This window comes from Equus przewalskii, chromosome 6, assembly GCF_037783145.1.
Source record: "Equus przewalskii isolate Varuska chromosome 6, EquPr2, whole genome shotgun sequence".
In the NCBI taxonomy this organism is placed as follows: Eukaryota; Metazoa; Chordata; class Mammalia; order Perissodactyla; family Equidae; genus Equus; species Equus przewalskii.
In genome coordinates this window covers 49,171,098-49,195,843 of record NC_091836.1, presented here as the reverse complement: position 1 = coordinate 49,195,843, position 24,746 = coordinate 49,171,098, and the positions used below count along the sequence as shown (strand labels likewise).

At 58.5% G+C, this 24,746-nt stretch overlaps 4 protein-coding genes across 19 annotated transcripts; 3 read left to right on the top strand and 1 right to left on the bottom strand.

The window, feature by feature from the left end:
• Positions 1-1,140: 1,140 nt before the first annotated feature.
• TMEM205 (transmembrane protein 205) lies at positions 1,141-3,611 on the bottom strand. 4 transcript variants are annotated; one of them, XM_070623642.1, is made up of 4 exons: positions 3,475-3,611; positions 2,716-2,824; positions 2,448-2,611; positions 1,141-1,510 (listed from the first exon to the last, which is right to left on the bottom strand). In XM_070623642.1, the coding sequence occupies exons 2-4, from the start codon at positions 2,813-2,815 to the stop codon at positions 1,205-1,207; spliced, it is 570 nt and encodes a 189-aa protein (XP_070479743.1). In that variant the 5' UTR covers positions 2,816-2,824; positions 3,475-3,611; the 3' UTR covers positions 1,141-1,204. The 4 variants fall into 4 exon arrangements, with proteins under 4 accessions (XP_070479743.1, XP_070479741.1, XP_070479740.1 ...); XM_070623640.1 differs by lacking the exon at positions 3,475-3,611 and adding an exon at positions 3,285-3,435 and having other exon boundaries at positions 2,716-2,948; XM_070623639.1 differs by lacking the exon at positions 3,475-3,611 and adding an exon at positions 3,285-3,434.
• Positions 3,612-3,634: 23 nt separating this feature from the next.
• CCDC159 (coiled-coil domain containing 159) lies at positions 3,635-9,414 on the top strand. 6 transcript variants are annotated; one of them, XM_070623634.1, is made up of 13 exons: positions 3,635-3,769; positions 5,164-5,254; positions 5,342-5,571; positions 6,270-6,303; positions 6,593-6,681; positions 6,772-6,853; positions 7,039-7,234; positions 7,816-7,883; positions 7,960-8,036; positions 8,331-8,452; positions 8,676-8,758; positions 9,066-9,176; positions 9,338-9,414. In XM_070623634.1, exons 1-13 carry the CDS (start codon positions 3,686-3,688, stop codon positions 9,340-9,342), a joined length of 1,272 nt encoding a protein of 423 aa, XP_070479735.1. In that variant the 5' UTR covers positions 3,635-3,685; the 3' UTR covers positions 9,343-9,414. The 6 variants fall into 6 exon arrangements, with proteins under 6 accessions (XP_070479735.1, XP_070479734.1, XP_070479736.1 ...); XM_070623633.1 differs by having other exon boundaries at positions 3,635-3,772; XM_070623635.1 differs by having other exon boundaries at positions 3,635-3,772; positions 5,136-5,254.
• A 134-nt stretch (positions 9,415-9,548) lies between these two features.
• Positions 9,549-18,413, top strand: PLPPR2 (phospholipid phosphatase related 2). 8 transcript variants are annotated; one of them, XR_011541037.1, is made up of 11 exons: positions 9,549-10,078; positions 11,194-11,371; positions 12,416-12,495; positions 13,127-13,315; positions 13,441-13,576; positions 14,332-14,603; positions 15,511-15,687; positions 16,466-16,572; positions 16,911-16,962; positions 17,096-17,198; positions 17,364-18,413. XR_011541037.1 is itself a non-coding variant. In XM_070623630.1 (11 exons), the coding sequence occupies exons 3-11, from the start codon at positions 12,430-12,432 to the stop codon at positions 17,437-17,439; spliced, it is 1,194 nt and encodes a 397-aa protein (XP_070479731.1). In that variant the 5' UTR covers positions 9,888-10,078; positions 11,194-11,371; positions 12,416-12,429; the 3' UTR covers positions 17,440-18,413. The 8 variants fall into 8 exon arrangements, 7 of the variants coding, with proteins under 7 accessions (XP_070479727.1, XP_070479731.1, XP_070479733.1 ...); XM_070623630.1 differs by having other exon boundaries at positions 9,888-10,078; positions 16,466-16,588; XM_070623631.1 differs by having other exon boundaries at positions 9,927-10,078; positions 12,377-12,495; positions 16,466-16,588.
• Positions 18,414-22,911: 4,498 nt separating this feature from the next.
• On the top strand, positions 22,912-24,472 carry SWSAP1 (SWIM-type zinc finger 7 associated protein 1). Its single transcript, XM_008509509.2, has 2 exons — positions 22,912-23,179; positions 23,760-24,472. The coding sequence occupies exons 1-2, from the start codon at positions 22,931-22,933 to the stop codon at positions 24,261-24,263; spliced, it is 753 nt and encodes a 250-aa protein (XP_008507731.1). The 5' UTR covers positions 22,912-22,930; the 3' UTR covers positions 24,264-24,472.
• Positions 24,473-24,746: the final 274 nt, after the last annotated feature.

Sequence of the window (24,746 nt, the reverse complement as noted above, 5' to 3'; positions counted from 1 at the left end):
CGTGGACTGTGGAGCCAGTTTCGAATCCCAGCTAGGCCACTTTCTAGCTCGATCGCTTCGGACAAGTTATGTACCCTCTCTGGGCCTCAGTTTCTCCATCTATCAAGGGGTCCAGAACAAGATCCCCCACCTCACAGGGTTGTGTGGAGGTTCTGATCTGAGTTACCGTTTGCAAAGGGCAGTGTTTCTAAGGGCTCTGCAACTTTGGACTTGTTACTTAACCTCTCTGGGCCTCAGTTTCCCCAACTGTCAAGGGGTCCAGAACAAGATCCCCCACCTCACAGGGTTGTGTGGGGATTCTGCTCTGAGTTAGTGTTTGCAAAGGGCAATGGGCTACACCCTTTTGCCAAATATTATCTTAAAGGTCTTTAGAATTAACCCCCCTTTTACGGATAAGGAAACTGAGGATCAGAGAAGGGCAGCCCCTTGCCTGAGGCCACACTGCAAGGAAATTTGGCCTTCAGGCCCAGTCGTAGTCCTAGGGTTTCCTTCAAGCCAGCAGGAGAGGCTCTGCAGTTATAACAGTGTAGACTCTGCTGGGGCTCCAATCCACCGATTCCTCCTGAAGCCACTTGCTGAGCTCCTCTGAGCCCCATTGCTTCATGGGAAGGGAACAACAGTAGCCGCTCCGAGGGCTGGCGCGCGGATGAACCGCGATGACGGGCGTCAGTCAGGGAGGACCAGCATATGTCCAGTGACGAGCAGCCCCCAAGCTTCCACGGCCTCCCCATCCAAGGTTTGCCTGTCCCTCACACTGGTCATTGTCGCGAAAGGAAAATGTGGTGAATCCCGCGCTGGCTGGGACACTTCTCTCTGGAAGCGACTTGAGTTGCCTCTGCTCACATCTTATTGGCCAAAGCAAGTCACAGGGCCACCCCCGATATCCATGGGGTGGGAAATCCGATTGTCCCCTAGGGATCAGGACTAGCTATTGTTCTGATTTACGTGGCAGTGCAGTGGTTAGCGCCGCGCCTGGCACACAGCAGGTGCTCAACGTTATAGGAGGAGCTTGGGGGCTGAAAGAGCGGAAACTCCAAATATTCGCGCCGCGAATAGGGAAACCGAGCCCCCCCCCCCCCTCAGTTCCACTCTGGCTTGCCCCTCCCCGTGCTTCCCTGTTGGAGAAAAATGACAGCACCATTTCCAAAGAAGCGTTTATTGCCATCGGGGGCCCCAGCATCGGGGGACAGACGGACAGTGGCTGCTACAGGCTCCCAAGGCGCAGGGCCAGGGCCGCCAGACAGAGCCCGTTGCTCACGAGGCAGCCCAGATTGCACACGGCGGACAGCCCGTGGTACTGGAAGAAGATCTGGCGGAGGGCCGCGTACTTGGGGTCCTGCCCCCGCAGCTGGCGGTAGGGGTCGGCGCCCTGGTGGCTGCCCGGCACCTCCCCGCCCAGGCCGCGCTCCTTCTCCACGGTCTGCAGGGCCCACATGGCGGCCGTGGTGCGGGGCTCCAGCCAGCGGGCGTTGATGGTGGCCAGCGTGAGGCTCAGGAGCGTCAGGAAGAGCTGGCGGGGGTGGGGGAGGAGGACAGGTGAGCCACGCCTGGGAGGCACGAGGGGCCCTGGGGGGGTCCTTCTGCATCCTCAAAGCCCAGAGAGGGATGCGGGACAGCACTGGGTCCAACCCAGCCTAGGGGCCCCGAACAGAGTCATTGCTGTCACCTCTTAGCCCCCAAAACCTGATGAGTATCCTCTCCTCTGATAGCCCACCTAGAAGTTTCCAGAACACACTAGAAGTTTCTCCTCCCTGCCTCTGTTCCCCCAAACTGAGGGTATCTCAGGGCAGAACCTCTTCCCCAAATTGAGACAGAGCACCATGACCATCCCCTCGTTCCCCTAAAACAGCCTAAGGCAGGGCCGGTCTCCTCTGGGGCCCCAGCCCTGACCCCAGAAGCTGACACTGGGAGCCCAGGGAGTGAATAAAAAGTCCTCGAAGTTCCAGTTACCCATAAGCCTCTCCTGTCCCTGTGGGATTATTTTTAAAACACCTGACGGCCTCCCCTGCCCACATCTGAGGAATATAATGGGGACCGGGGAGGGCAGGATAGAGAAACACTAGACGCAGAGATGGGGTCCTTGCCTTGTGGCCGAGAAAATGTGTGGATGGGGGTAGGGAACTGTAAATTCCCAGTCAGGCTGGTTTTTAAACAATGACCCGGGATCAGTGCCCCAGCCCAGCTGAGTCACCACAGCTTGGCAGCAGGCCCAGCCACAGGGAAGAGAGGGAGCAGCAGCCAGCCGGACACTGGGGGACAGATATGGCTGCTGGGGATGGTTGTGCAGGCTGCTCACTGCTCAAGGGTATCCATAGCCCAGCTTTGCATCCACCAGGGAGAAGGGGCACTTTTTGTTTTTTTTAATTCTCACAAAGGTGTGGCGGGAAGTGCTCAGTGGGGTCCTGGGAACGAGTCCCCAGAGGGTAGTGGAGCCTAAGCCCGCATACCTGGCTGGCCTCCCAGAATGTGAGCTGAGCCCAGGCTCGCTGTGGAGCCAAGATGCAGAAGCTGACGAAGGCACAGGCCATGGAGATGTGAAAGTAGAAAGGGAAGAGTTTGCTCTGCACGAGGCCGAAGGTATGTCGGGGAAGGGCTCGGAAAAGCACGAAGCCTGTGGGGGGCAGGGGATCACACGCCTATTAGGATAATTCCAGGTCCCCCTCTCAGTCCTGCCCCCACCCCGGTACCCATGTTGTCCAGGCCGAGGGTCCCTACCTGAGGCGAAGGTCACCCACATTTGCATGCCCCAGGCCCCTGACAAGACCAGTAGGTGGACCACCTGAGTCAGGCTCCCCGAGCTCCCGCCATCCTCCATCTTGCAGGCCTGGGAAGGAGGCAGCGGCTGGCTCAGAGCTTGACCTTTGCCCCGTGGCCTTCAGACCCTGTGAGCCTGCAAGTGTCGCGGCCAATCCAGCAGAGATCCAGGGACAACAGCCCAAGAATGGGGGCTGGGAAGACCCAGAGCAGTCCTGTGACAACCCCCGACCCCATCTCTCCCAATGGCAGCCCCCAAGATCTCAGGCTCTCTGGACCCCAGCATCCATGCCACCTCCGAAACCCCCAATTTCAGCCCCAGAAACTTAAGCTTGCAGCCCTACGTCTTCAGAGATCACCCCAGTGACTCCCAAATATCACCCCGGCGACCCAGTTCTAACAGCACAGACCCCTGCTCTCCCAACAGGATCGCAGCTATCGCCACGAAGACCCCAAAGCACCCCCGGAGACCCCATCCAATCCTGGGACACGCCACATCTCAGGCCGGGGACCCGACCCCACTACTGGACCTCAACTCGCAGCACCCAGGAGTCCGAGACCAGAGGCCGAATCCGGGGGGCCAGACGGACTGGGCTCGGGGCCTCACTCCCGCGCTCCCGGGTGGCCCGCGGCCCTCCTCCGCCTCCTCCCCTCGTGGGACCAAGAACTCGTCCCGCCTCCCAGCTAAGCCCGAAGCCAATCGGATTGTAGATCTGCCACCTCCTGTACCGCCTCTTAGATATTGACGAATCGACTAGCAGAAGCCAGCCTGGGGGCCCGCCCCCTCGTGGGCTTTTATCCAATTACACCGCGGCTCTGAGAGCAGCGGAAGCGGGAAGGCGCCAATGAGGCCTGGGGCTGCATCGGGGGGGCGGAGCTAAAATGCCGGCCACACCCCTCTCTGTGACTCTGCCTTTGGGCTCCGCGCGCGATGCGATGGTGTCCCCACGGGATCAAATTTCAGCGTCACAGCTGGGGGCTGGCTTCGCGGTCCCTGATGGGACAGCATGAGCAGGTGGTATGTGGTAGGTGCGGGTAGAAGGGAGTGGGGAGCCTGGCGGGTTCAGGACTCACGGCCCCGGGGGCGGGGCCCAGGCCAATGACCCCGCCCCCTTCCCCGAATTCCCCCGGGAGGGACTTCGGGAGGAACGGCGGATGCCGGTCGAGGAGTGGGGCTCGACTGGGACCTGCCTGCAGGTGGCGTTCAGAAATGCGCTTCCCTTTTCCCCTCTAAGCCTCCCAGGGCTCTTATCCTCCCCAGGTCCCAGGTTCTCAGCGTGACAAACAAGGACAAACATTGATGGCATGGATTAATTTACTTAATCACAACAACCCAGTAAGGTGGATAGTATGACATCCCATTTTTCTAGTTGGGGAGGCATCAGAGAGGTTCAATAACTCCTCCAATATCACACAGCTAGGAAGGGGCAGAGCTAGGATTTGAACCCAGGCCAGCCAGCTGGAGGGTCTCCTTGCTTAATCATCATGCTGTACATGCTCACTGAAAGGAAGGGCCTCCCTGAGGCAGTGACTCTTGAAGGGGTAGCCTAGAAGATTTTACCGAGGAGATGCTAAGTAGGGTTTTGAAGGGTACATACGAGTCTTCCAGGAGGGCTGGGCCAGGGGAAGGATACTAGAGAGCCCAGCAAGGGAAGAAGAGGAGAAGGGCCTAGAGTGTGACCTTTCTGACTGACTGTGACCTAGGGCGAGATGCCCTTCACCTGGATGAAAGTTTTTCCAGGCAGACCTGCCCCAGCTTTGTCCATCTGTGCCAGCCCTCACAACAAGGGCAAGGGGTATGGACGTGAGACCCAGAGCTGAGTTCTTTCCTGTTCCCAGCCTCACCTAGCACAGGCCTGGGCCTCCATTCAGCTAACATTTATTGAATAGTTATGTCCTACCTCTCCTGCCCACACTCTATGGCTCCCATCTACCTGGGGAGCCAGGGCCAGACTTCCCAGCTTGGCTTTCACTGCCCACTTGTGCTGGCCTGCAAACCTCCTGCCACTTCCTCTTGGCCCTGCCTCCAACCATCCTGAATTTCTCAACACAGGGCACGTGGTTCCACACCTACCAGCTTCGGCACAGGCTGCCTCCTGCCAGGAGCTCCCTTCCTTTCGGGCTCAACGTTAAGATCCCTTTTTTCTTGTAGGCTCTTCTGAGGCCTTACCTCCTCCTGTGGGGTCTTCTGGGTCCTTCTAACTGCCCAACCCAACCCCTGGGGCTGAGATCCTCTTCCATCTGGCTCAGCTCGGGCTCCTACCCTAACTGGGAGGCCCTGTGTTGAGGGCCGAGGCCTCTCTGGGGCGCTAGGGAGGGTCTGGGAGTGTCAGGACATGGGGGCTCATCTCAGGGCAGCCTCCTGTCCCCTCTACTGGAAGCAACCCCCTTCTGGCTGGCCTACCGCAGGACCCAGACTTCTCCAGGCCTCTCTACTGCTGCCCTCTCTCTCCCTCCAATGTGGGTTCACCTGCTAACAGGAAGTGTGACAAGTACTTGGGTTCGTTGAGGGACTGCCCTGGGGAGTGGGGAGCTGGGAGGACCTGGAGTCCTCTGCGCTGGCCTTCAGGAAGCCCCCCGTCCCCAGGTTCTTCTTCAGACAAGACCTTGGATTATACCATCCACTGGTCTAGGACCTCAGAGCCGGAGGCCTTGGGGCCGGCTGCTTCTGAGGACACAGTGACCAGCGTAGACTGGAAGCCAGGGAGGGACTTGAGGTCGCAGTCACGTGAGGCTTCCCCCTTCCCCGACCCAGACCCACAGGAGCACTCTAATGACCAGGACCTTCTGAAGAGACATCACAGCGTCGTCGCTAAGGTCACCCCTACCCCGAAACCCTTTCCTGCTGCACCACAATCCACTGCTGTAGGGCTTGGAGGAGGGTGTGGGGCCGGGGGGGTGTCTTCCTCAAGAACCCTCACATGGTGTGTCCTCAGCGCCCAGAACAGCACCCAGCACTCAGCAGGCCGGCATTGAAAATGTCTTAAATGCGTAGATGAAGGAATGAATAGAACAGATGTGTGATCGTGTGTCTGATCTCTGGGTGTCACTGTCTGTGTGTCTGTGTGGTTGTGATTGTGTGTCTGAGATGGGTGTGAGTGGATGCTCTGGGTCTTATGACTTAGCCTGCACGGTTGTGTCTGAGGTTGTGGAGATGGTTGTGTTTCAATGACCGTGTGTGGATGTGTGTCAGGCACTATTGCTGTCCCCTGGAAACGTTGTTGATGTCATTTGCCCCTAAGTAGGAGCCCAAATAAGAGATGGGGCTCCACAGGTGTGTGCTGTCATGGGCAGCCCACAGGCCCACACACAAAGGGGACAAGCCACACAAGTGCCCTTCTGAGCATGTGCAGGCCAGGGGGGTGCATGTATGTGCCTAGAGGCAGCTTTGGCTGCACTCTGGGTCTGAGACACTCAGAACTCAGCAGCCCCAACTCCTGTGCAACAGCCCCACGCTGGGTTGGGGTGAGTGGAGAGGCAGCCAGGGATGAATTTCTACTGCCCCCCTTCTCTAGAAGCCCTTGGAGAGCAGCTCTTCCAAAATCAAAGGTGAGGACCCTTCCTCTCAACAAGACTGCCTGCCTGTTCCTACTTCCACCCTCTGCCCCAATGTTGGCAGGCCTCTGCCATTGCCACTCGTTCATCAGCTGACTCTTGCCCCTGACCTTGCCCTCCATCATTGTCCCCGACTTTGACTCCTATTCCTGCCTCTACTCAGCCTCGATGGACCCTCACTCCTAAACTTGCTCCCTACCCTGAGCCTCTGCTGACCTCTGCCCTGCCGTTGCCCCTGCCCCCACCCCTCCCAGCCTCCGTTGACCCTCACCTCTGCCCACAGTTAAGTCCACTGCGATGATTCCTGATGCCCAGAAGCTCCTGCGGTGCGAACTGGAGTCACTCAAGAGCCAGCTACAGGCCCAGACCAAGGTGAGCCGCCTGGGCCCCACCCTTGACAACCTCTGCCCCTGTTGCCCCCCCACCCCACTCCTGCCCCCAGGCCTGACCTCTTCCCCTAAGGCTTTCGAGTTCCTCAACCACTCGGTGACCATGTTGGAGAAAGAGAGCTGTCTGCAGCAAATCAAGATCCAACAGCTTGAAGGTAAGCACTTGCCCAGGGCCGAGGGCAGGCTGGAGGCCGGTCCTGTCCAGGCCAGCCGGGTGAGGGCGAGGGAAGTGGCAGAGCCTGGGTTCAGGGCCGGGGTCTGGCCAGGGTTAGGGCAGACTGGGTTGAAAGCTCGGCTCGGGCTGTGCTTGGGCTCAGGCAAGGTCTTACCCAATGTGCAGAGGTGCTGGGCGCCACGATCCGTCAGCCGGGCAAGGAGGGACACAAGTGGGGCATGGAGCAGGGACAGCAGGAGCTGTACGGGGCCCTGGCGCAAGGCCTGCAGGGGCTTCAGAAGACCCTCCGAGAGAGCGAGGAGGTGCAGAGGGCCCGCACCATGCGCTGCCTGCAGCTGCTGGCCCAGGAGATCCGGGACAGGTGGGCCTCGCCAGGAGGGTGGCCTGGAGGTTGCAGCAGGAAAGGGAGGCCAGGGAGGGGGAGGGGGAGGCGGGATGGAGAGAGGCCTGGGGAAGGGAGCCTGGGGGGCCAAGGAAGGGATGGAGGGAGACAGGAGGCAGTGGGTGAGATGTGGGAGACTGGGTGGCCAGAAGGCAGGGAAGACAGGAGGCTGGAGGTGGGGTGGGGAGGGAGGCCAGGGGATCAGGAAGCCGGGGGTGGTGTGGGAAGCTGGAGGGAGGGAAGGTTGAGGGGGGCAGAGGCTGGGGGTATGGGAGGTCGGGGGGAGATGGGAGTCAAAGGAACAGGAGGCTGGAGGTCAGGAGGCGAGGACAGGGGGCTGGGGGGTTTGGAGTTGGAGGAATACTAGTAGGAGGGGAAAGGTGGGTGAGCAGGTCGGAAGAGGAAACAGAGCCTGGGGGACAAGTGGTTGAACAGATGGGAGCATAGGAGGTAGAGGAGACTTCAGGAGATAAGTGGGCAAATGAGAGGCCAGGAGGCCAGGATGTTGGAGGCCAGGGGCCGGGCTGGGAGGATGGGTCTAGGCTGCACTGTCCCCTCAGCAAGAAGTTCCTGTGGGAGGAGCTGGAGCTGGTGCGGGAGGAGGTGACCTTCATCTATCAAAAGCTTCGTGAGTGCCCGGAGCCAACAGCTGGGAGGGGGGTGCTTCTGTGGCCCCGGCCCCCCTGAGTCCCCTCCCCCCACAGAGACGCAGGAGGAGGAGATCACGGAGAACCTGCTGAACATCCAGAAGATGCAGAAGAACCAGGTGAAGTGCCGCAAGGTGAGCGGAGAGGACGGGGACCCTGCATGAGCTGGCAGGGGGGAATCTCTGCCGGCCTCCACCATCGGACTGGAGCTAGAAGGCCTGGGTTCAAATCTCAGCTCTGCCACTTACTGCTATGTGACTGTGGGCAAGCCTCTTCACATCTCTGGGCCTCAATGTCCTCATGTGTAGAATGGTCATAACGACACATCCCTACCTGAAGGGGCAGCTGCATGTAACGAGTGCATGGCATGGTCACCTGTCACCATCGTCGTCATTACTCTTGCTATTCTCTCATCCCCTGTGCCCCAGGTCCTGACCAAGATGAAGCAGCAGGGGTACGAGGCATCCAACTGGCCGGAGACTGAGGAGATGCCTCCAGGAGGCAATGGCTCCTGGAGGGATGACCTCAAGAAGGAGCTGAGTGACATATGGTGATGCCCAGCTCCCACCCTCACCTCTGACCCCTGACCCTCATGTGCCCTGCCCTCCCCCGAGTCAGATCAAGCAGCGACCACCCAAACCTGGAACCCATCGGAGTCCAGACCTCGCTCTCCTCCCAAGACTCCCCTCCCCCTCTGTCCCCACCGCAGCCCCCTGCCCCAGGCCTCAACAGCCGAGTCTCCCCCTCGGCCCCAGCTCCCCCTCTGCCCGCAGGTCCGCTGTTCACGTGCTGCAGAACTCCTTTGACGGCCTCACCCTGTCCTCGGGGGGCTGCCCCAGGGCCTCGAGCCTCAGAGGTGAGGGGTCAGCCTCCAGCTTCATGCACGGAGGTCCTGTTCAGAAGCCATATTGGGGGTCACGTCTGTTGGGTCTTATTCTGGGATCACTTTACGGAGTCCCTGGCGGCTTCATCCGGGGCTCACTCAGGGTCACTAGGATCTTTTTTAAAGACCAGTGGGGTCAAATTCAAGGGTCACTGATGTCATACTTGGCTGTCACACTCGGTCACATTCAAGGGACACTGGTTTATATTCAGAGGTCACTCAAGGGTCATATTCAGGGTCAGTGCGTGCAGGGTCAGAATTACACCTGCCCCTCCTGCAGGTTACAAGGGGCACCGCTGCCTGAGCCCTCCACGCCCCTCCTGGGACTCCGACTCCGACTCCGACCCGGACCCTTCCCAGCCGTTCAGCAAGAGCCGCTGCTTCCCGCCTGGTGTGCAGCCTCCTCGGCCCCACCCCAACCTGCCCCTCCTGTCCTACCCTGGGATCCCAGTCTGCACCCTCCCAGCTCCCAGCCTGGGCACCTGCTCCCAGACCTCCAGCCCTGGGGGCCCCTGGACCGGGCAGGCTCTGACCCACCCTCTCTCTCCGCAGCCTGAGCAGCCGGGACTGCTCTCCCCGAAGACCCCTCAGAGAGAAAATAAACTAGCCGAGACCCTTCTCCACCCGTGGGCCGTTGCTCCTGCTGCTTCCTGTGCCTGGGAACGACCCCCCTCCCCCCAGTTTACTCCCCAGTGTTGGGGAGCGTGCAGAGACCCCAGGAGCTGTTTGGGATGCATGGGCCTAGGGTCAAGGGACAGTGTGAGGCCAGATTTAGTCTATGACAAGGTCAGAGGGCAATCTGTCCAGGTATGAGGGACCAGACAGGCTCTTCCACATTAGCCACCAGCCTTCCTTTCTGGAGGGCCGTGGCGATCTGGCTTGTTGCCCCTACTGCCCAAGTGGGGAAACTGAGCTCCGAGGAGGTCTTGCTCTGCCGCCCCGCCCTCCTCGTCCCCTCAGCCTCCTCCCCACCCAAGATCCTCCGTCTCAACCTCCGTTCTTTCATTCTCACCGGAATCTTTTCTGACACGCTCCGCCCCCCAGAGCAGCCGAGGCCCCGCCCCGGATTACGCTAATGACTCGCTGCGAGGCCCCGCCCCACGGGGCTATGCAAATAAGGCGCCTGGAGGCCCCGCCCCCCGGGCGGCCGCGGAGTCTGCGCGGCGCGGGCGGACGGGCCCTCGGCGTCTCCGCGTCCGCGTCCGCCCGCTGGGTCGGCTGTCTGTCCGTCCGTCCCGCCGCGCCGGGGCTGTCCAGGCGGAGTCGGGGCTCCGCGGCGGCAGCCTCGATCCGGTGAGGGGGAGGGGCTTGGGGCGCCACCCCCATCCCCTCTGGCGGGCTTCTGACTCCGGTCTGTCTGTCTGTCTGTCTGCCCGGGTTTGGGTTCCTGCGGGTCGGTCCCCTGAGGGTCCAGCGCGAGGCGGGGGAGGGGAGGCGGCGAGCTGAGGCTTGGGGACCCCGGGCTGGGGGAGGGGAGCGTGCGGAGGGGACCCTGGGCTTGAGAAGCCAGGCGGCGGTGGGGAGGGTGACTGTGATTATGTGCTTGTCATTAGGTGTCAGTGTGTGGTTGTGTAACTGTCATTGTGTGGCTTCGGGGGGTGTCCGTGTGGTGTGTGTGTGGCTGTCATTGTGTGGCTGTCGCCGTGGGTGTCACCGTGCTGGTGTGTGTGTCTGTGTTGTGTGACTGCTCTCACTGTGATTGTGTGGCTGTCTTGGTGTCTCTGTGGCTGTGTGCCTATGACTGTCGTGATGTGGCTGCTGTTGTGTGTTCCTTCTGAGGGTGGGGGGCCGTTTTTGTGTTCTAGTGTATGCCTGTGATCATGCACCTTTCTTGTGTGGCTGGGTGGCTTCTGTGTGTGAGTCGGTGTCATGGTCCACGTATGTGCCCTTGGCTGGCCATGTGGCTGTGGTTGTAGATGGCACCGTGTCTCTCCTATGACTATCAGTGTGGACGAGAGACTTAACATGTGTGGCTATCATTGAGTGTCTTGTAATTGGGGGTGTGACACTGTGACCAGTTCTATGACCCCCATTGTGTGTGGTGACTCTTTCTGATGTGACTCTTAAGTGTGTTGGCAGCCCTGAGTCTATGTCCCTCATGGTGGTGGGGTGAGGGCTTGTGGGGACCGGATGTGGGGCTGCGAGGTGTGTGAAGGACCTCTTGTTGTGTCCCTGTGACTGTGTGTGTGTGGGGGAGTAGTTGTTTGATCTGTGTGGGTGTCAGTGACCAGTGACAGGCTGTGTGCACACTGTGCTGTGAGTGTGGTATTTGGGATGGAGGCTGTGGCTGAGTTGTGTACTCTGGGGGTGTCAGTGTGTGTGATTGTGTCTCTGGGAGGGTAAGGGGGCCGTGGCCAGGTGGGCACCTGGGATCTCTGGTGACCCTCACCGCTTATGTCATGCCACAGAGCAAGCTGCGTGGATGGGGCACTGGACCCAGAGTGCCTGCCCTCACTTGCCCGGGCCTCAGGTTGCACGTCTGTGCAATGGGGGTGACCATCCCTGTCCTGCTGGCCGCCAGGAGCGGCTGTGAGTCTGTGGGTGTGGCGGCAGTGGCCTGTGGGAAGCCATAGGGCCCTTTCACAGGTGAGGGCAGCTGGGAGAATGGGTCAAGCAGGTGTGACTGTGTTGGCCCTTCACTGCTGGACTTGGGGGAGGGGGGAGCACGTGGGGGGGAGATAGCCCCCTCGTGATCCAGGGAGGCAGACGGGCTGGGAGGAGGGGGGGAGGGAGAGAGGGAGAGGCAGCTGGGAGAGAAGGAGGGCCTGGCCATCAGCCCAAACCAGTCAGGCACAGCCCATGGGGACTGGAGAGAGAGGCGCCTGTGGGCCATGGGGGAGGGGCCTGGTGGGGGTGGGGGACACAGCATGGGGTCCCCTGTAAAATGCGTGGGGAAAGAGGATGGGGTCTCCTAAAAACCAGTGGGGGCGAGGACCCTTTTAAAGGGACCCTTCTGTGTGGAGGAGAGGTCCCCATTAAGCTGGAGGTCTTCAAAAGCCCAAGGGGGAGGGGCTGGCCCCGTGGCCGAGTGGTTGAGTTCGCGCGCTCCGCTGCGGCGGCCCAGAGTTCGGATCCTGGGCGCGGACATGGCACCGCTCGTCAGGCCACGTTAAGGCGGCGTACCACACCCCACAACTAGAAGGACATGCAACTAAGATATACAACTGTGTGTGTGTGTGTGGGGGGGGGGGGGGTTGGGGAGATAAAGCAGAAAAAAAAAGATTGGCATCAGTTGTTAGCCCAGGTGCCATCCTTAAAAAAAAAAAAAAAGATTGGCAACAGTTGTTAGCCCAGGTGCCAATCTTTAAGGAAAAAAGAAAAAAGGCAAGGGGAGGGGTCCCGCTTGGTAAGGAGGACAGACCCTCCTGAAGGGTATGGGGTGGGAATCTCTGATGTAGGCTGTGAGAGCAGAAGACTGCTAGAGAATCTGTGGGGTCCCTGGAAGAGGCTGAGCCGAGCCTCTCGTTCAGGGGAGGCCGGAGCCTCCAATGGGCAGGGGCGTGGCCAGAAGGCTTAGGGGGCGGGGCCATGGCTCCTAGTGGGTGTGGCCAGAGGACTCCACCGGGGCGGGTGTCCCGAGCCTCCCCCTAGGCCGGGCCCTGGTGGCCCCACTCCCTCACGCCTCCGCAGGCCCGGCCTTCGCCATGGCGGGAGGGAGACCGCAGCTGAAGAGGAGTTTCTCCATCATTCCCTGCTTCGTCTTCGTGGAGGTGAGGAGCTGGTCCCTCCCCAGACCCCCAGGGGGGAAGAGGTGCATTCAGAAGTGTCACTCCGGGGCTCCAAACCCGCTCTGCCCAGCCTTACTGAGGGCACCTCACATACCCTCCTGAGCCTCAGTTTCCTCATCTGTCAAATGGGCATAGAGTCCTTCTTTCCTAGGGCTGTTCTGAAGGTGAAATGTTTTAATTCGCAGAGGTTTAGGCTGATGCCCCACGCACAGTAAGGGTTGTACCTGTGGGAGCTGCTAGGACTTCTCCTATTAGCCTTATTTCTTTCCCTGTTGGTCTGTCCCTCCACCACCCACTGTCTGTCTCTCTGGTCTGAGCCCTGGCGCTGTCCTCGCTCTCCCTCCGCAATGTCATCTCCTCTCTTCCTCTCTCTCTTTCTTCTCCTTCAGTCTTCATCTCTTTCTTCGTGTCTCCCAGGCCCCAACCCTTCTCTCACCTCCTTCCCCACCTCTCTCTCTCTCTGTTGCTTTTCCTCAGTCTTGATCTCTCTCTGTCTCTCTCCCTCATCTCTGTCTCTCTCCATCTTTGTGTCTCTGTCTCTATGGCCCCAGCTCAGGCCTGACCCTCTTTCTTCTCTCTCCGTCTCTCTCCGCCCTCCCCGGCTGGGCAACAGTCGGTGTTGCTGGGCGTCGTGGTCCTGCTGGCTTACCGTCTGGAGTTCACTGACACCTTCCCCGTGCACACCCAGGGCTTCTTCTGTTATGACAGTACCTACGCCAAGCCCTACCCCGGGCCTGAGGCTGCCAGCCGAGCGCCTCCCGCACTCATCTACGCCCTGGTCACGGCGGGGCCCACCCTCACGGTGAGATGGGGGGTAGCCTGAGTCCGAATGTGGGGAGCACCTCCCAGGAGGCAGCAGGGCCAGGTGGAGCTGGGCGGAGGGCTGGGCTGGATGGCCAGAAGACCCCGCCTTGGTCTTGCCCACAGATCCTGCTGGGGGAGCTGGCCCGTGCCTTTTTCCCTGCGCCACCTTCCAGTGTCCCCATCATCAGGGAGAGCACCATCGTGTCCGGGGCCTGCTGCCGCTTCAGCCCCCCGCTGCGGAGGCTGGTCCGCTTTCTGGGTGAGTGACGCAGCCAGGGGTCAGAGGGTTATAAGCCCAGCTCAGCCATAATAAGAATTCCAGGGGGAAGAGGGCCTAGAATTACCGTGATGGCGACTTCAAGGGACAAAGAGGGACTTGGGCTCAGGCCAGGCAGAGTTGGGGTCCTAAGGACATGGGAGGGGCCCAAACCAACTATGACGGCAGCTGTAAGAGGAGGGCCCTAAATTCCCACAATGGCAGTCTCAGATGGAGAGACTGTCCTTGAGACCCCGGCTGTGCTTCAGATGTGGTCCTAGCCCCAGGGGAGGCCATGGGGGAGGGGAGGGGCAGAGCTCATCCTTAATGGTGGTCCCTGTGGCAGCGGGCTGGGCATGCAGATCTGGCTGATCAGTGACCTAGGGGAAATGTGGTCAACTCAGTAACAGCGAGTCCAGGGGCAGGTATAAAGAAGCCAAGAAATGCCATCGGGTGGTCCTAGGAGGTCCTGGCATGGGCCCAATCCTGATGTAATGCTGTTGAGGGGTCCCAGCCCACCTAAATGGGGTTCTAGGGAGAGCCCACTGGTGACATAGTGGTAATCCCAGAGGAACAGAGGCCCGGTGTACTGTAATGAGGGTCCCAGGGGCAAGAGGCCCAGAGTGCCAACGTGGTGGTCCCAAGGGAAGACGGCTGTAAATCAGAGGCCCAAATGGGCCTTAAGGGGGCTCAGAGGAGGAGGGTCACTGGGACATGAGGGCCCCGGGCATGAACGCCCTCTCCCACCCCACCCCCAGGGGTCTACTCCTTCGGCCTCTTCACCACGACCATCTTCGCCAACGCGGGGCAGGTGGTGACCGGCAACCCCACGCCGCACTTCCTGTCCGTGTGCCGCCCGAACTACACGGCCCTGGGCTGCCCGCCGCCCTCACCCGACCGCCCGGGGCCCGACCGCTTCGTCACAGACCAGGGTGCCTGCGCCGGCAGCCCCAGCCTGGTGGCCGCTGCACGCCGCGCCTTCCCCTGCAAGGACGCGGCCCTTTGCGCCTACGCGGTCACCTACACGGCGGTGAGCCCCGAATTGGGGGCATGGCGGTGGGGGTGGCGGGCGGGGAGGAGGCCACCTGGACTAGCACTTCCAATCCTCGGTGGGGCGAGGCCACGCCCCGGCGCTGTGACACCACCCCGAGGGCGGAGTCTGCCCGCTAGAGGCTCTGACTCCTCCCCTCGGGCCTCGGCCACGCCCCCGAGTCTGGTTTGCGGTGGTCTTGACTGCGCGCCTTGGTGTCTGGCCATGCCTCCTGACCCGGTAATGCCGCCCCCCAGGAGGCTGTTGGCTCCGCCCTGTGGGACCAGGATACAGTCCCTGGAGCCTAGTCACGTCCCCAGGATGCTAAGGGTCCTGGATAGTAGCTGAGACTCTGGGCTGATGGGTTTTCAACTCCGCCTCCTGGAGTCTTCTCCCCACCCATTCTCGCCCTTTGTTGGCCTGGCCACGCCCCTGACTGTTGACTCTGTCCCTGCTGTTCGCTGGTCACATCTTCTGCTGCTTTGACTTCTTTTTTGGTGTGGGGACTTCTAACCCTGTCGGTGGTCCCCTGGGGTTTGGGGATTCCACCTCCTGGGGCTCCTGCACCCGCCCCTTTGGCAGTAACTCCACCCTCTGGTTCTTTGGCCGACCCCTAACCCAACAAGCATCTTTCCCCCATTTGTGACTGGTCCAAGGGAGACCTGGACCCCAGGCCCTGTCTACTGCTATTTGGTGCTCTAGCCACGCCCCCAGCCCTGCAAGGGCCCGCTGGGAGTCCGTGACTCCATCCTCTGAATCCTTGTCCCGCTGGCTCAGTTCTCTGGAGCCCCTGGCCACAGCCTCCAGCCCCAATGCTGCTCCTGGGGATTCTGGCCCGGAACGCAGTGGCCACTTGGGGTCAGCAACTGCGCTGCCACGTGGCCCCTGACCAGTCCTGCTCCTGCAGATGTACGTGACTCTCGTGTTCCGCGTGAAGGGCTCGCGCCTGGTCAAACCCTCACTCTGCCTGGCCCTGCTGTGCCCTGCCTTCCTGGTGGGCGTGGTCCGCGTGGCCGAGTACCGCAACCACTGGTCCGACGTGCTGGCCGGCTTTCTGACCGGGGCGGCCATCGCCACCTTTCTGGTGAGCCCTCTTCCCACTCATCCCAGTATGGGAGACACTCCATCAGCTCCCAAGAGGGAGGACCGCATGATGGTGAAGGGTGTGGACTTTCTGTGACCTTGGGCAAGTCCCTTAAGCTTACCTTGCCTGGATGGTCTCATCTGTGAAGTGGGTTAACAGGACTGGAACCACGTGCGAGGGAGGCACTCGCTTTGAGTGTCAAATTTAAGGGTGACTCCAAACACTCAATAATCAAGATAAATACTATTTTCATGAAACATTTAAAAAAATCAAAATTAATGTAAAAAACCCATAATGTACCAAATATCAAATATTTAAATAAAGACAGGCTCAGATCCTGCCCTGCACAACTCAGCCTTATTTACCTCCCTCTCATCCCAGCCCTGTGGAATAAACAATGATAGCACCCACCTCTTAGTAAAGTGGAGAGAATAGTGCTTGGCACATGGTAAACACTGTAAAAATGTTAGCTGTGAGGCCAGCCCAGTGGCCTAGTGGTTGCATTTGGTGCACTCCGCTTCAGCAGCCAGGGTTCAGTTCCCAGCCATGGACCTACACCCTTTGTTGGCAGCCATGCTGTGGTGGTGACCCACATATGAAATAGAGGAAGACTGGCACAGATGTTAGCTCAGAGCCTATCTTCCTCAGCAAAAAAAAAAAAAAAAGTTTTTGAAAACCTGAGCCTCAGTTTCTGTATCTGAAAAATGGGCATGGCATTTATACAACTCCTGCCTTATTGGCCTTGGGCCTCAACACGCCCCCTCTCCCTCTGTCCCAGGTCACTTGCGTCGTGCACAACTTCCAGAGCCGGCCACCCTCTGGCCGAAGGCTCTCCCCCTGGGAGGACCTGGGCCAAGCCCCCACCATGGACAACCCCCTCGAAAAGTTAAGTGTAGCCCAGGTAAGGGGGGCCGGGGGCTGCTCCCGGCTGGAGAGGGTGGTGGGTGGAGGGGGACCAAGGAGGCAGGTAGTCAGGCAAGAGGTGGGGGTCTCAGGGCCGTGGGGAGGTGAAGAGGTCACTCATCTCTGTGGACATGGGTCCTGGGGGACAGTCCCACGGAATAGGAGGGTGTGGCTCTCTCTCCCTCCCAAGGGGACATGGTTAACCCTGAGAACTCTGGTTGTTTTTTCCACTGGGCTCACTGCCCGCTGAACCTCTCGTGGCTGTGGCCGGCGGGGCCCGAGGGGGCCACTAGCCCCTTCCCTCTGCCTCTTTGTCTCAGGAACCCGAGGCCTGCAGGCCGCATTCGACACCGGCACGGCTCACCCCATCCAGTGAGTGTTGAGGGAGTGGGAGGATAAACGGGGGGACTTTCAGATGGCAGTCACTGCCACAGGGGTCTCACCTCTGACTCGTGGTCCCCTGCCAAGCTTTCTGATCCCCTGACCTCTGACTCTTGACCCCTAGAGCCGCAGAACTGCGCCCGCCGTGGCCACCTGATCCCCAGCTGCGTGTCCTCCAGGGCTCCAGCCATGTGTTCGTCGCCCCGTGTGCCCCGCCCTCGATTGAGGTCTGAGCCCACACCCCTGCCGCTGCCCCTGCCACTGCCCACGCCCACCCCCAGCCAGGGCCCCTCACCCTCCTCCCCTGGGCCTGGGGGGCCAGGTGGGGGTGGTGGACGTGGCCGGAAGCTGCTGCTGCCCACACCCCTCCTGCGGGACCTGTACACCCTTAGTGGACTCTATCCGTCCCCCTTCCACCGGGACAACTTCAGCCCATACCTGTTCGCCAGCCGCGACCACCTGCTGTGAGGCCCGACCGCCCACCCAGAATCTGCCCGGCCCCATTTCTTCCCTGCCACACGTGTGTGTGCGTGTGCCGTGTGAGTGCCAAAGCCCTCTGTCCCCAAACCAGCCAGGCCCAGACATAAGAGGATGGTTGGCAGGACACCTGGGGGACCCCCTGCCTCTCTTGCCCCCTGGGACACCCAAGTGGGCATAACTGGAAGGTGGGCCCTTGCCCCTAGGATTGCCCTTTTAAAGTCCAAAGCCTGACCCCATTGGCCATCGCCCAGCCAATGGGAGCCCCCAGTTCTCAGAATCCTAACCAAAAGGAGTTTATTGCAGCCAATGGGAGCCTCCCTCTCACTTCTTAGAATCCTCAGGCAAGAGGGCAACTCCAGCCAGTGTTGGGCATCTGAACATCCAATAGGAGTCGTTGGTTTTCAGAATTTTTAGGGTGGGTGGGTATGATTCCAGTCAATGGGGGACCGCCCATGTCTAAGCCTGTGCAAAGGAGAGTAGGGAGATGGGTCATCCTTTGTCATCTCATCCTCTCTCCTCAGCATCAGAGAGTCCAGCCAGAGGGTGGGGGGCAGGCTCCCCCATGGCAGGGACCTCGGGGCACCCCTCTCCCCCAGCTCCTCCCCGACATGCACCCTCTTCCCCCGTCCCTCCTAACTCCCTACTTAGGCAGGGCTTGCCCCACTTCAAAGGTTTTGGGGTTCAGGGTGCTGTGTCTCTTCTTGCCTGTGCCCAAGTCCCCCCAAACCCTTCTATTATTTATTATGGCTGTGGGAAAGGACTTTTTTTTCTTGGAACCCCCCGTGCTCTTCACACTGCTCCCCCGTGCCTCAGCCTCCTGCTGATGTGCCATCCCAGGGGGCATGGGGGGGGGGCAGAGAGGGCTCCCTCACCGCAGGTGGCCAAAGGCAGTGGGCAGCAGAGAGACTGCCCCCCCTTCCTGCCCTCTCCTCCTCTTTAATAAAGACCTGTTTGTAACAGAAGTGTGGCCACCTGCCTTCCTCTCCTGGGTGGTGAGATGTGGAGGTCTTTAATCATGGGTCTGGGTGTCGGTGAGGCTGGGTGGCGGTGTATTGTCCCAGTGTGTCTGAGGGCGATTGTGGAGATGCAGTGTGGGGCCAGAGACTTGGGTTTAAGTCCTGGCTCGGCATTTCCTGGTTGTGTGGCTTCAGGAAAGTTAATTACCCTTTCTGTGCCCTTGTTTCTTCATCTGTCAAATGCGGACAGCCCCACAAGCCACACGTAAGGCACACGGTGAGGGGCCTCATGTGACTGTCTTCCCCCAGCACTTGGCCTGCTTCTGACCACAGCCAGGGCACAGAGGGCACAGGGCATATGGTGAGGGGACCCTGACAGTCCTGATAGCAAAAGGGGATGCTGAGGGCATCAGAACCTCTAGCCAAACCCCTGGCTGCCCGTGCACAGCTCAGCCTTATTTACCTCCACCTTGTCCCAGCGCTGTGGAATAAATGAAAATAGAACCCACATCTTAATAAAGTGGAGAGAGTGGTGCTCAGCCATTGATGAGAGCAGGAGTTCTGATTATGAGCTTGTATTGAGTCCCAACGATTGAGGACCCAGTGCAGACCAGGGAGGGTAGGAGGAGCAGGGAGTCATTGACACCACCCCCCCCCCCCACTGGGGTTCTCCGGGGCTTCAGACAGGCCAATCAGGGCACAGAGTCACCCAGGAACCAGGAAAGGGGAGTCTGCTTCCCTGCCCCCCTCATTCATTCATTCCTTCATTCAACAAACTGTGGCGCACCTACTGTGTGCCAGGTGCTGTTTCCTTAGGCACAGGGGCTAAGACACAAATTCCTGCCCTCATGAAGCTCACATTCTACTGTGTGAGAGAGAGACAGTAAAAAAGATAAATACACTTTATACAGAGCCACAACTCCAAATCCCAAAAAGCTCTGAAAACCAAAAATTTTTTCATAATGCATTTGGGGAAAAATCTGATTCAAGTGACATGAGGTTATGTATAGCTCTTATTTATTTAACGTGAATATTCTTGTTGCGCTGCAGATAAATTGCTTGATTTTGGGGATGTTATCCAGGCCCCCCTCGGGGGGTTATGCGATACACAGTATTAACATTACGGTACCTTTTGAAAATCTGAAAAAGACTGACTTCCAAACTCTGAGATCAAGGATTTAGGTCAGAGATTGAGATTCTGCTGTGTTAAATATTGGTAAGTGGTAAGGAGAAAACTCAAGCTAGAGAAGGCAATGGGACGACTATGGGATGGGGACACGGTTTGCAACTTAAAGAAGATGGTCAGGGAAGTTCTGTCTGAGGAGATGGCCCCGGAGATGAGGCATGAAGGAGGGAGGGAGCCTTGCAAACATCAGAGGTGGAGGGAGGAGCGTTCCAGGCAGAGGGAAGAGCAAGCACGAAGGCTCTGAGGTGGAAACGTGCCTGCTGTGGTCGGGGAAGTGGGGAAACCTGTGAGGCTCGAGCGGAGTGAGCGCGGGGGAGGTGATGGTGCCGATTGTGGGCTACTGGGAATGAGATGGGAGCATGAGCGGGCTGGAGGCAGAGGAAGGACAGAATCCACTTCACCGACCAGAGCTCCTGTTTCCGGAGCATGCACCTGACACCCGTGGGCCCCCTGTCGTACAGCTGCCTCCACCAGGGCCAGGAAAGAAGCGAAACTTCAGCACGGCCGACAGCGCCTCCTGGCCAACCCAGTTGGCGCTGTCCATGGTTCTGATGTTAAACGCGGGCCAAGGAAGGGTACAGTCGGGGCCAGAGAGGGTGGCGACAGCAGCCTTGGCCTTGCCCACACCCCTATCCCACGATGGACAATCTTAGGTAGAGAACCCAGACTAATGCGTACTTGCTTATTCAAAAGCCTTCTCAACGTGCTCCCATGGGTCTCAGAGCATCTCAAACTCAACTAGACCATATCCAAACACTGGTTTAGGATATAACTCAGACCCTCCTTTGCTCAAACCCTCTCACGGCCCCCCATGATGCTCTAATTAAGAACCAAATTTCTCCCAATGCCTCAGGGCCTTTGCACTTGCTATGCCTCCATCTGGAATGCCCTTCCCCTACACATATGCATGGTTCACTCACTCGCCTCCTTCAAGCCTTTCCTCAAATGTCACCTTCTCATTGAGCCCCTTCCCTACCACCCTATTCGAAATGTCAGAAACCAATCAACAGGCCCTTCCGACTTCCTTCCCCTGTGCAAACTTTTTTTTGCATACACTTATCATCTGCTCATAGACTATTTAAACTCCTCGTTATGCTTAGTGGTCATTATGCCCTCCCTTGCGAGGATGTCAGTTTCATCAGGACAGAGACTTTGTCGTCTGTTCTGCTGGGTCCCCGTACCTACAACGGGGCCTGGCACACAGTGGTGCTCAATAAGTGTTTGCTAAATGAATGAACTAATCACTTGAGGATGCTGATAAACCAGGGAGAAGCACAGACTGATCTTGAGCTGTCCACTTCCAGGTCCTCTCATCCCTCAGTCCTCCTCGTCCAGGAAGCCCCTCTACGGTAAGAGTCCTTCTGTCAGGACTTGAAGTTGGGAGGCTGAGAAGTGAGAGAAAGAAGCACTGTGTGCATTAGAGATACAACAAATGTCTGCATCTCTGCTAGTGTACCCACTCTGCCTACATTTATGAGCACCCACTGTGTGCCAGGCCCTGTTCTAGGAACTGGGGACCCAGCAGTGAACAAAACAGAGACCCTATCGTGGTGGATCTGACATCGTAGTCAGCAGAGAGGCAATAAAACGTGTACATAACATTGGAAGGGTTAAGTTACTCGAAGAGAAATAAACATGGATAAACAGTTAAAGAGTGAAAGGTGTGCGATTCTACACATGTGGTCAGGGAGAGCCTCTCTAAGTAGGTGATACTGAAACAGAAATCTGAATGGAGTGGAAAAATGAGCCACGGGGATATCTGCAAGCTGAGGGCTCTCAGCAAGGGAACAGCAAGTGCAGCGGGGCTGCGTTCGGCATGCTCCCGTGTACGTAACTGAGTGGCACTGTGTGATACGGGGGTCATCACTGGGTGCCTGTGAATTTGGGGTGTTTCAAAGCGAGGTGAATCATGGGTTGTGCATCTGTTCCGGGTGGGGGCTGAGGTGGTGCATTTGACAAGGCAGTGTGACAATGTACCTCGTGTGTGTGTGTGTGCAGAAAGAGCTGTACGTGCATCAGGTGAAAGGAAACGTGACTGTGTGTGTGCAGTGGCAATGTCATGGTTGTATCTGAGTGTGTTCTGGTGAGTGTGCAAGGGAGAGAGTGTGTATGGGATGCTTTGTGTCAGGGTAGGATAGGGTTGTGAGCATGTGCTCGAAAGCCCATGGGGATTCTGGAAGTGGAATATATAGAGACACTGTGGGGGTGCGTGTGTGTAGAGTGGCGTGGGGGTGCAGGCTGTGTGAGTGGGCGTATTGAGGGGACGTTGTGGAGCTGTGTTCCGGCCCCAGAGGGAGAGAGAAAGCCCAGGAAATCTCAGTTCCGCCTTGCCCCGGGTCTCCTGGCAACGGCACCACTTTGAAGTTACCAAGAGACCGCGTTGCCAGGGCAACAGGGGCGTGAGTGGCAGCTCTGGGGCGAAGTCTGGGTGAGGAGACCCAGCTAGCGACCGCTTGATCACTCACCTCGTTCCTCCTTCTCTCCCAGTTTCTCATCAACCCTACCTTCCTTTCTTCATTCATTTATTTAAAGAGCATATATTGAGGATCTAGAATGAGCTAGTAGCTGCTCCGGGCGCTGGAGACGCCGAAGTGAAATGACAAACGAGGTCCCTGCCGTGGCTCTCCCTCTGTCTTCCAGTCGCTGTCTCTGCCTCTCCCAGGGCCTTCTTTGGTCTATGATCTGCCTTCCCCCGGACTCCCAAGCAGGACCCAAGGAACCCCTCGGCCAATGAGGAAGCCAGCTGATAGCCCTCTTCTCACAGCCCCTCAGAGACAGCTGCTGCTGTTTTGCACACAAATGTCCCCGAGCCTGCAGCCCCAGATACACGCTTGTGCGGGTACTCGGGTGCAGACAGAGACGGGCCCACAGCTCATCCCTCTCTCCACTTCTCCAGTGGAATTGGGTGACATCAGCGGAAACACACACAGACACATGCCCACCGCAGTATTCCTCTGAGACATCATGAGCTCCATTTTACAGGTGAGCAAACTGAGGCTAGGAGACTAAGTCATGTCAGTGATTAGGACTTGCTCCCTCCAACTCTCAGCTCTTATACCTGCCTGATTAGATCACAATAGTAGTATTCGTGCTGCTTCCCTCAGCAAGCTCGCCCTAGGGAAGGAAGAGCCTTTTCTCCCTCAAACGCCCTGATTCCTCCTCGGTCAGACTAGGTTATTTCCCCCTCCACCAGGGGAGGAGCTAGCAGGCCGATCTAAGGTTGATGGACAGATCCATGGACCAATGAAGAAGCCAAGTGCACTGTAACCAATGAGACCTCGCCTTGGGCGGGATTAAGGGCAAAAACGGCCGCCGATTGGACAGAGATACGTTGCGAATGGCGGAGGCGCTGAGGCGGGTGCTAAGTCCCAGCAGCGCGGCCGGGCCTGAGGAGGAGAACACAGCTGAGGCTGGGCCACCTTTGCTGCTGCTCGGCGGTCCCGGCTCCGGAAAGACAGCGCTGCTATTCGCGGCGGCCCTTGAGACGGCAGGGGAGGGCCGAGGCCCCGTCCTCTTCCTGACCCGGAGGCCTCTGCAAAGCCTTCCTCGCGGGACCGGAGCGGCGCTCGACCATCTGCGGCTGCAGGTAACGGAGGGTGGGATCAGAGGTGGACCAGCCAGTGACGGGGCGGATCGATGATTGAGTGACAGGTCTACAGACCAATGGCGGCGACGAAGGGAGGGCGAGCCGGAGCAGCCATTATGGGGCGGAGTCAGGAATGAGCGGGGGGCGGGACCATGCGCAGCTAGTGAAGATTGACTGAAAGACCCTCCAGTGATGGAGCGGGATTAGCGAAAGGCGGTGCCCAAGGGGTGGAGTCAGCGGCAAGCAAGGGGCGGGGCTAAACTTGGGTCTCCTCTGGACGCGAGTTGGTACCAGTGGAACCGGAGTCAGTGATGGGGTCAGACTTGGGGCGCCACTGGCGGGTTTTCCGTGGAAAGTTAGAGATTTGGCAAAAAGACATACCTTGTTTTCAACTAATACTAGGCAGTGATGAGTGCTGGATAATAAAAGGGGGAGAGGGCAAAAGAATATTCCATCACTGTGAACTGCTAAAGTCTGGTACCAGGTACCCGCTGCCTGGGGAGTGAGCGCCTCGTCCAGGACAGTATACAAGGAAACAGGGCTGCTGAGTCTGGCCTTTTCCTTCTTTTCCTCCCTCTAGAAGATCCGCTTCCAGTACCCACCCTCGACCCGTGAGCTTCTCCACCTCCTGTGCTCTGCCCATGAGGCCCGGGGGCCAGCCCCGTCCCTCCTGCTGCTCGATGGCTTGGAGGAGTACCTAGCTGAAGACCCGGGGCTCCAGGAAGCCGCCTACCTGGCTGCCCTGCTTCTGGACACTGCTGACCACTTCAGCCACCGAGTTGGACCTGGCGGTGGCTGTGGGCTCATTGTGGCCCTCCAGACCCAGGAGGAGGGAGACAGTGGGGATGCCCTGCAGCTGTCAGTGCTCCAGCGGTATTTCCCTGCCCAGTGCTGGCTGCAGCCGGATGCACCAGGGCCAGGACAGCACCGCCTCCGAGCCAGCCTGGAGCCAGGTGGGCTGGGCCCCAGGGCAGAGTGGTGCGTGGCTTTCCGACCAGATGGAGAGATGACAGTCACCCCGTGGCCTGCCCAGGCTGGCGACCCCAGCTCAGACAAGGGTTCAAGCTCTGGAGGCCAGCGCTGAGCTTTGGTGTGTGACAGCCTCTCTATGCCTCAGTTTCCTCTGGCTGGAATACTTCCCCCAGGGAAATGTACAGATTCGAAGACCTAAAGAATGTAAAATGTTTTTTCCCTTTTAAAAATAGCATTATCATGTACACATTATACCCAAGCCACATACTGTTTCGTTTTGCTGTTTTGAACTTTATAAAAATAGTTTGATGATAAATGTAATCTTTTGAGACTCCCTTTTCTCCCACTCAACATCATTACTAAGATTCAGCCACATTTTTCAGTTTATTCCTTTTTCTCCACTGCATATGATTCCATGGGTGACCCCACCCCAATTTAATTATCAGATTGACTTATTTACTGCTCTGAACATTCTTGCACACATGTCCTGGTGCATGTGTGTGAGAGGTTTTTTGTTGTTTTTTTTGCTGAGGAGGATTTGTCCTGAGCTAATATCTGTTGCCAATCTTCTTTGTTTTTTGCTTAAGGAAGATTA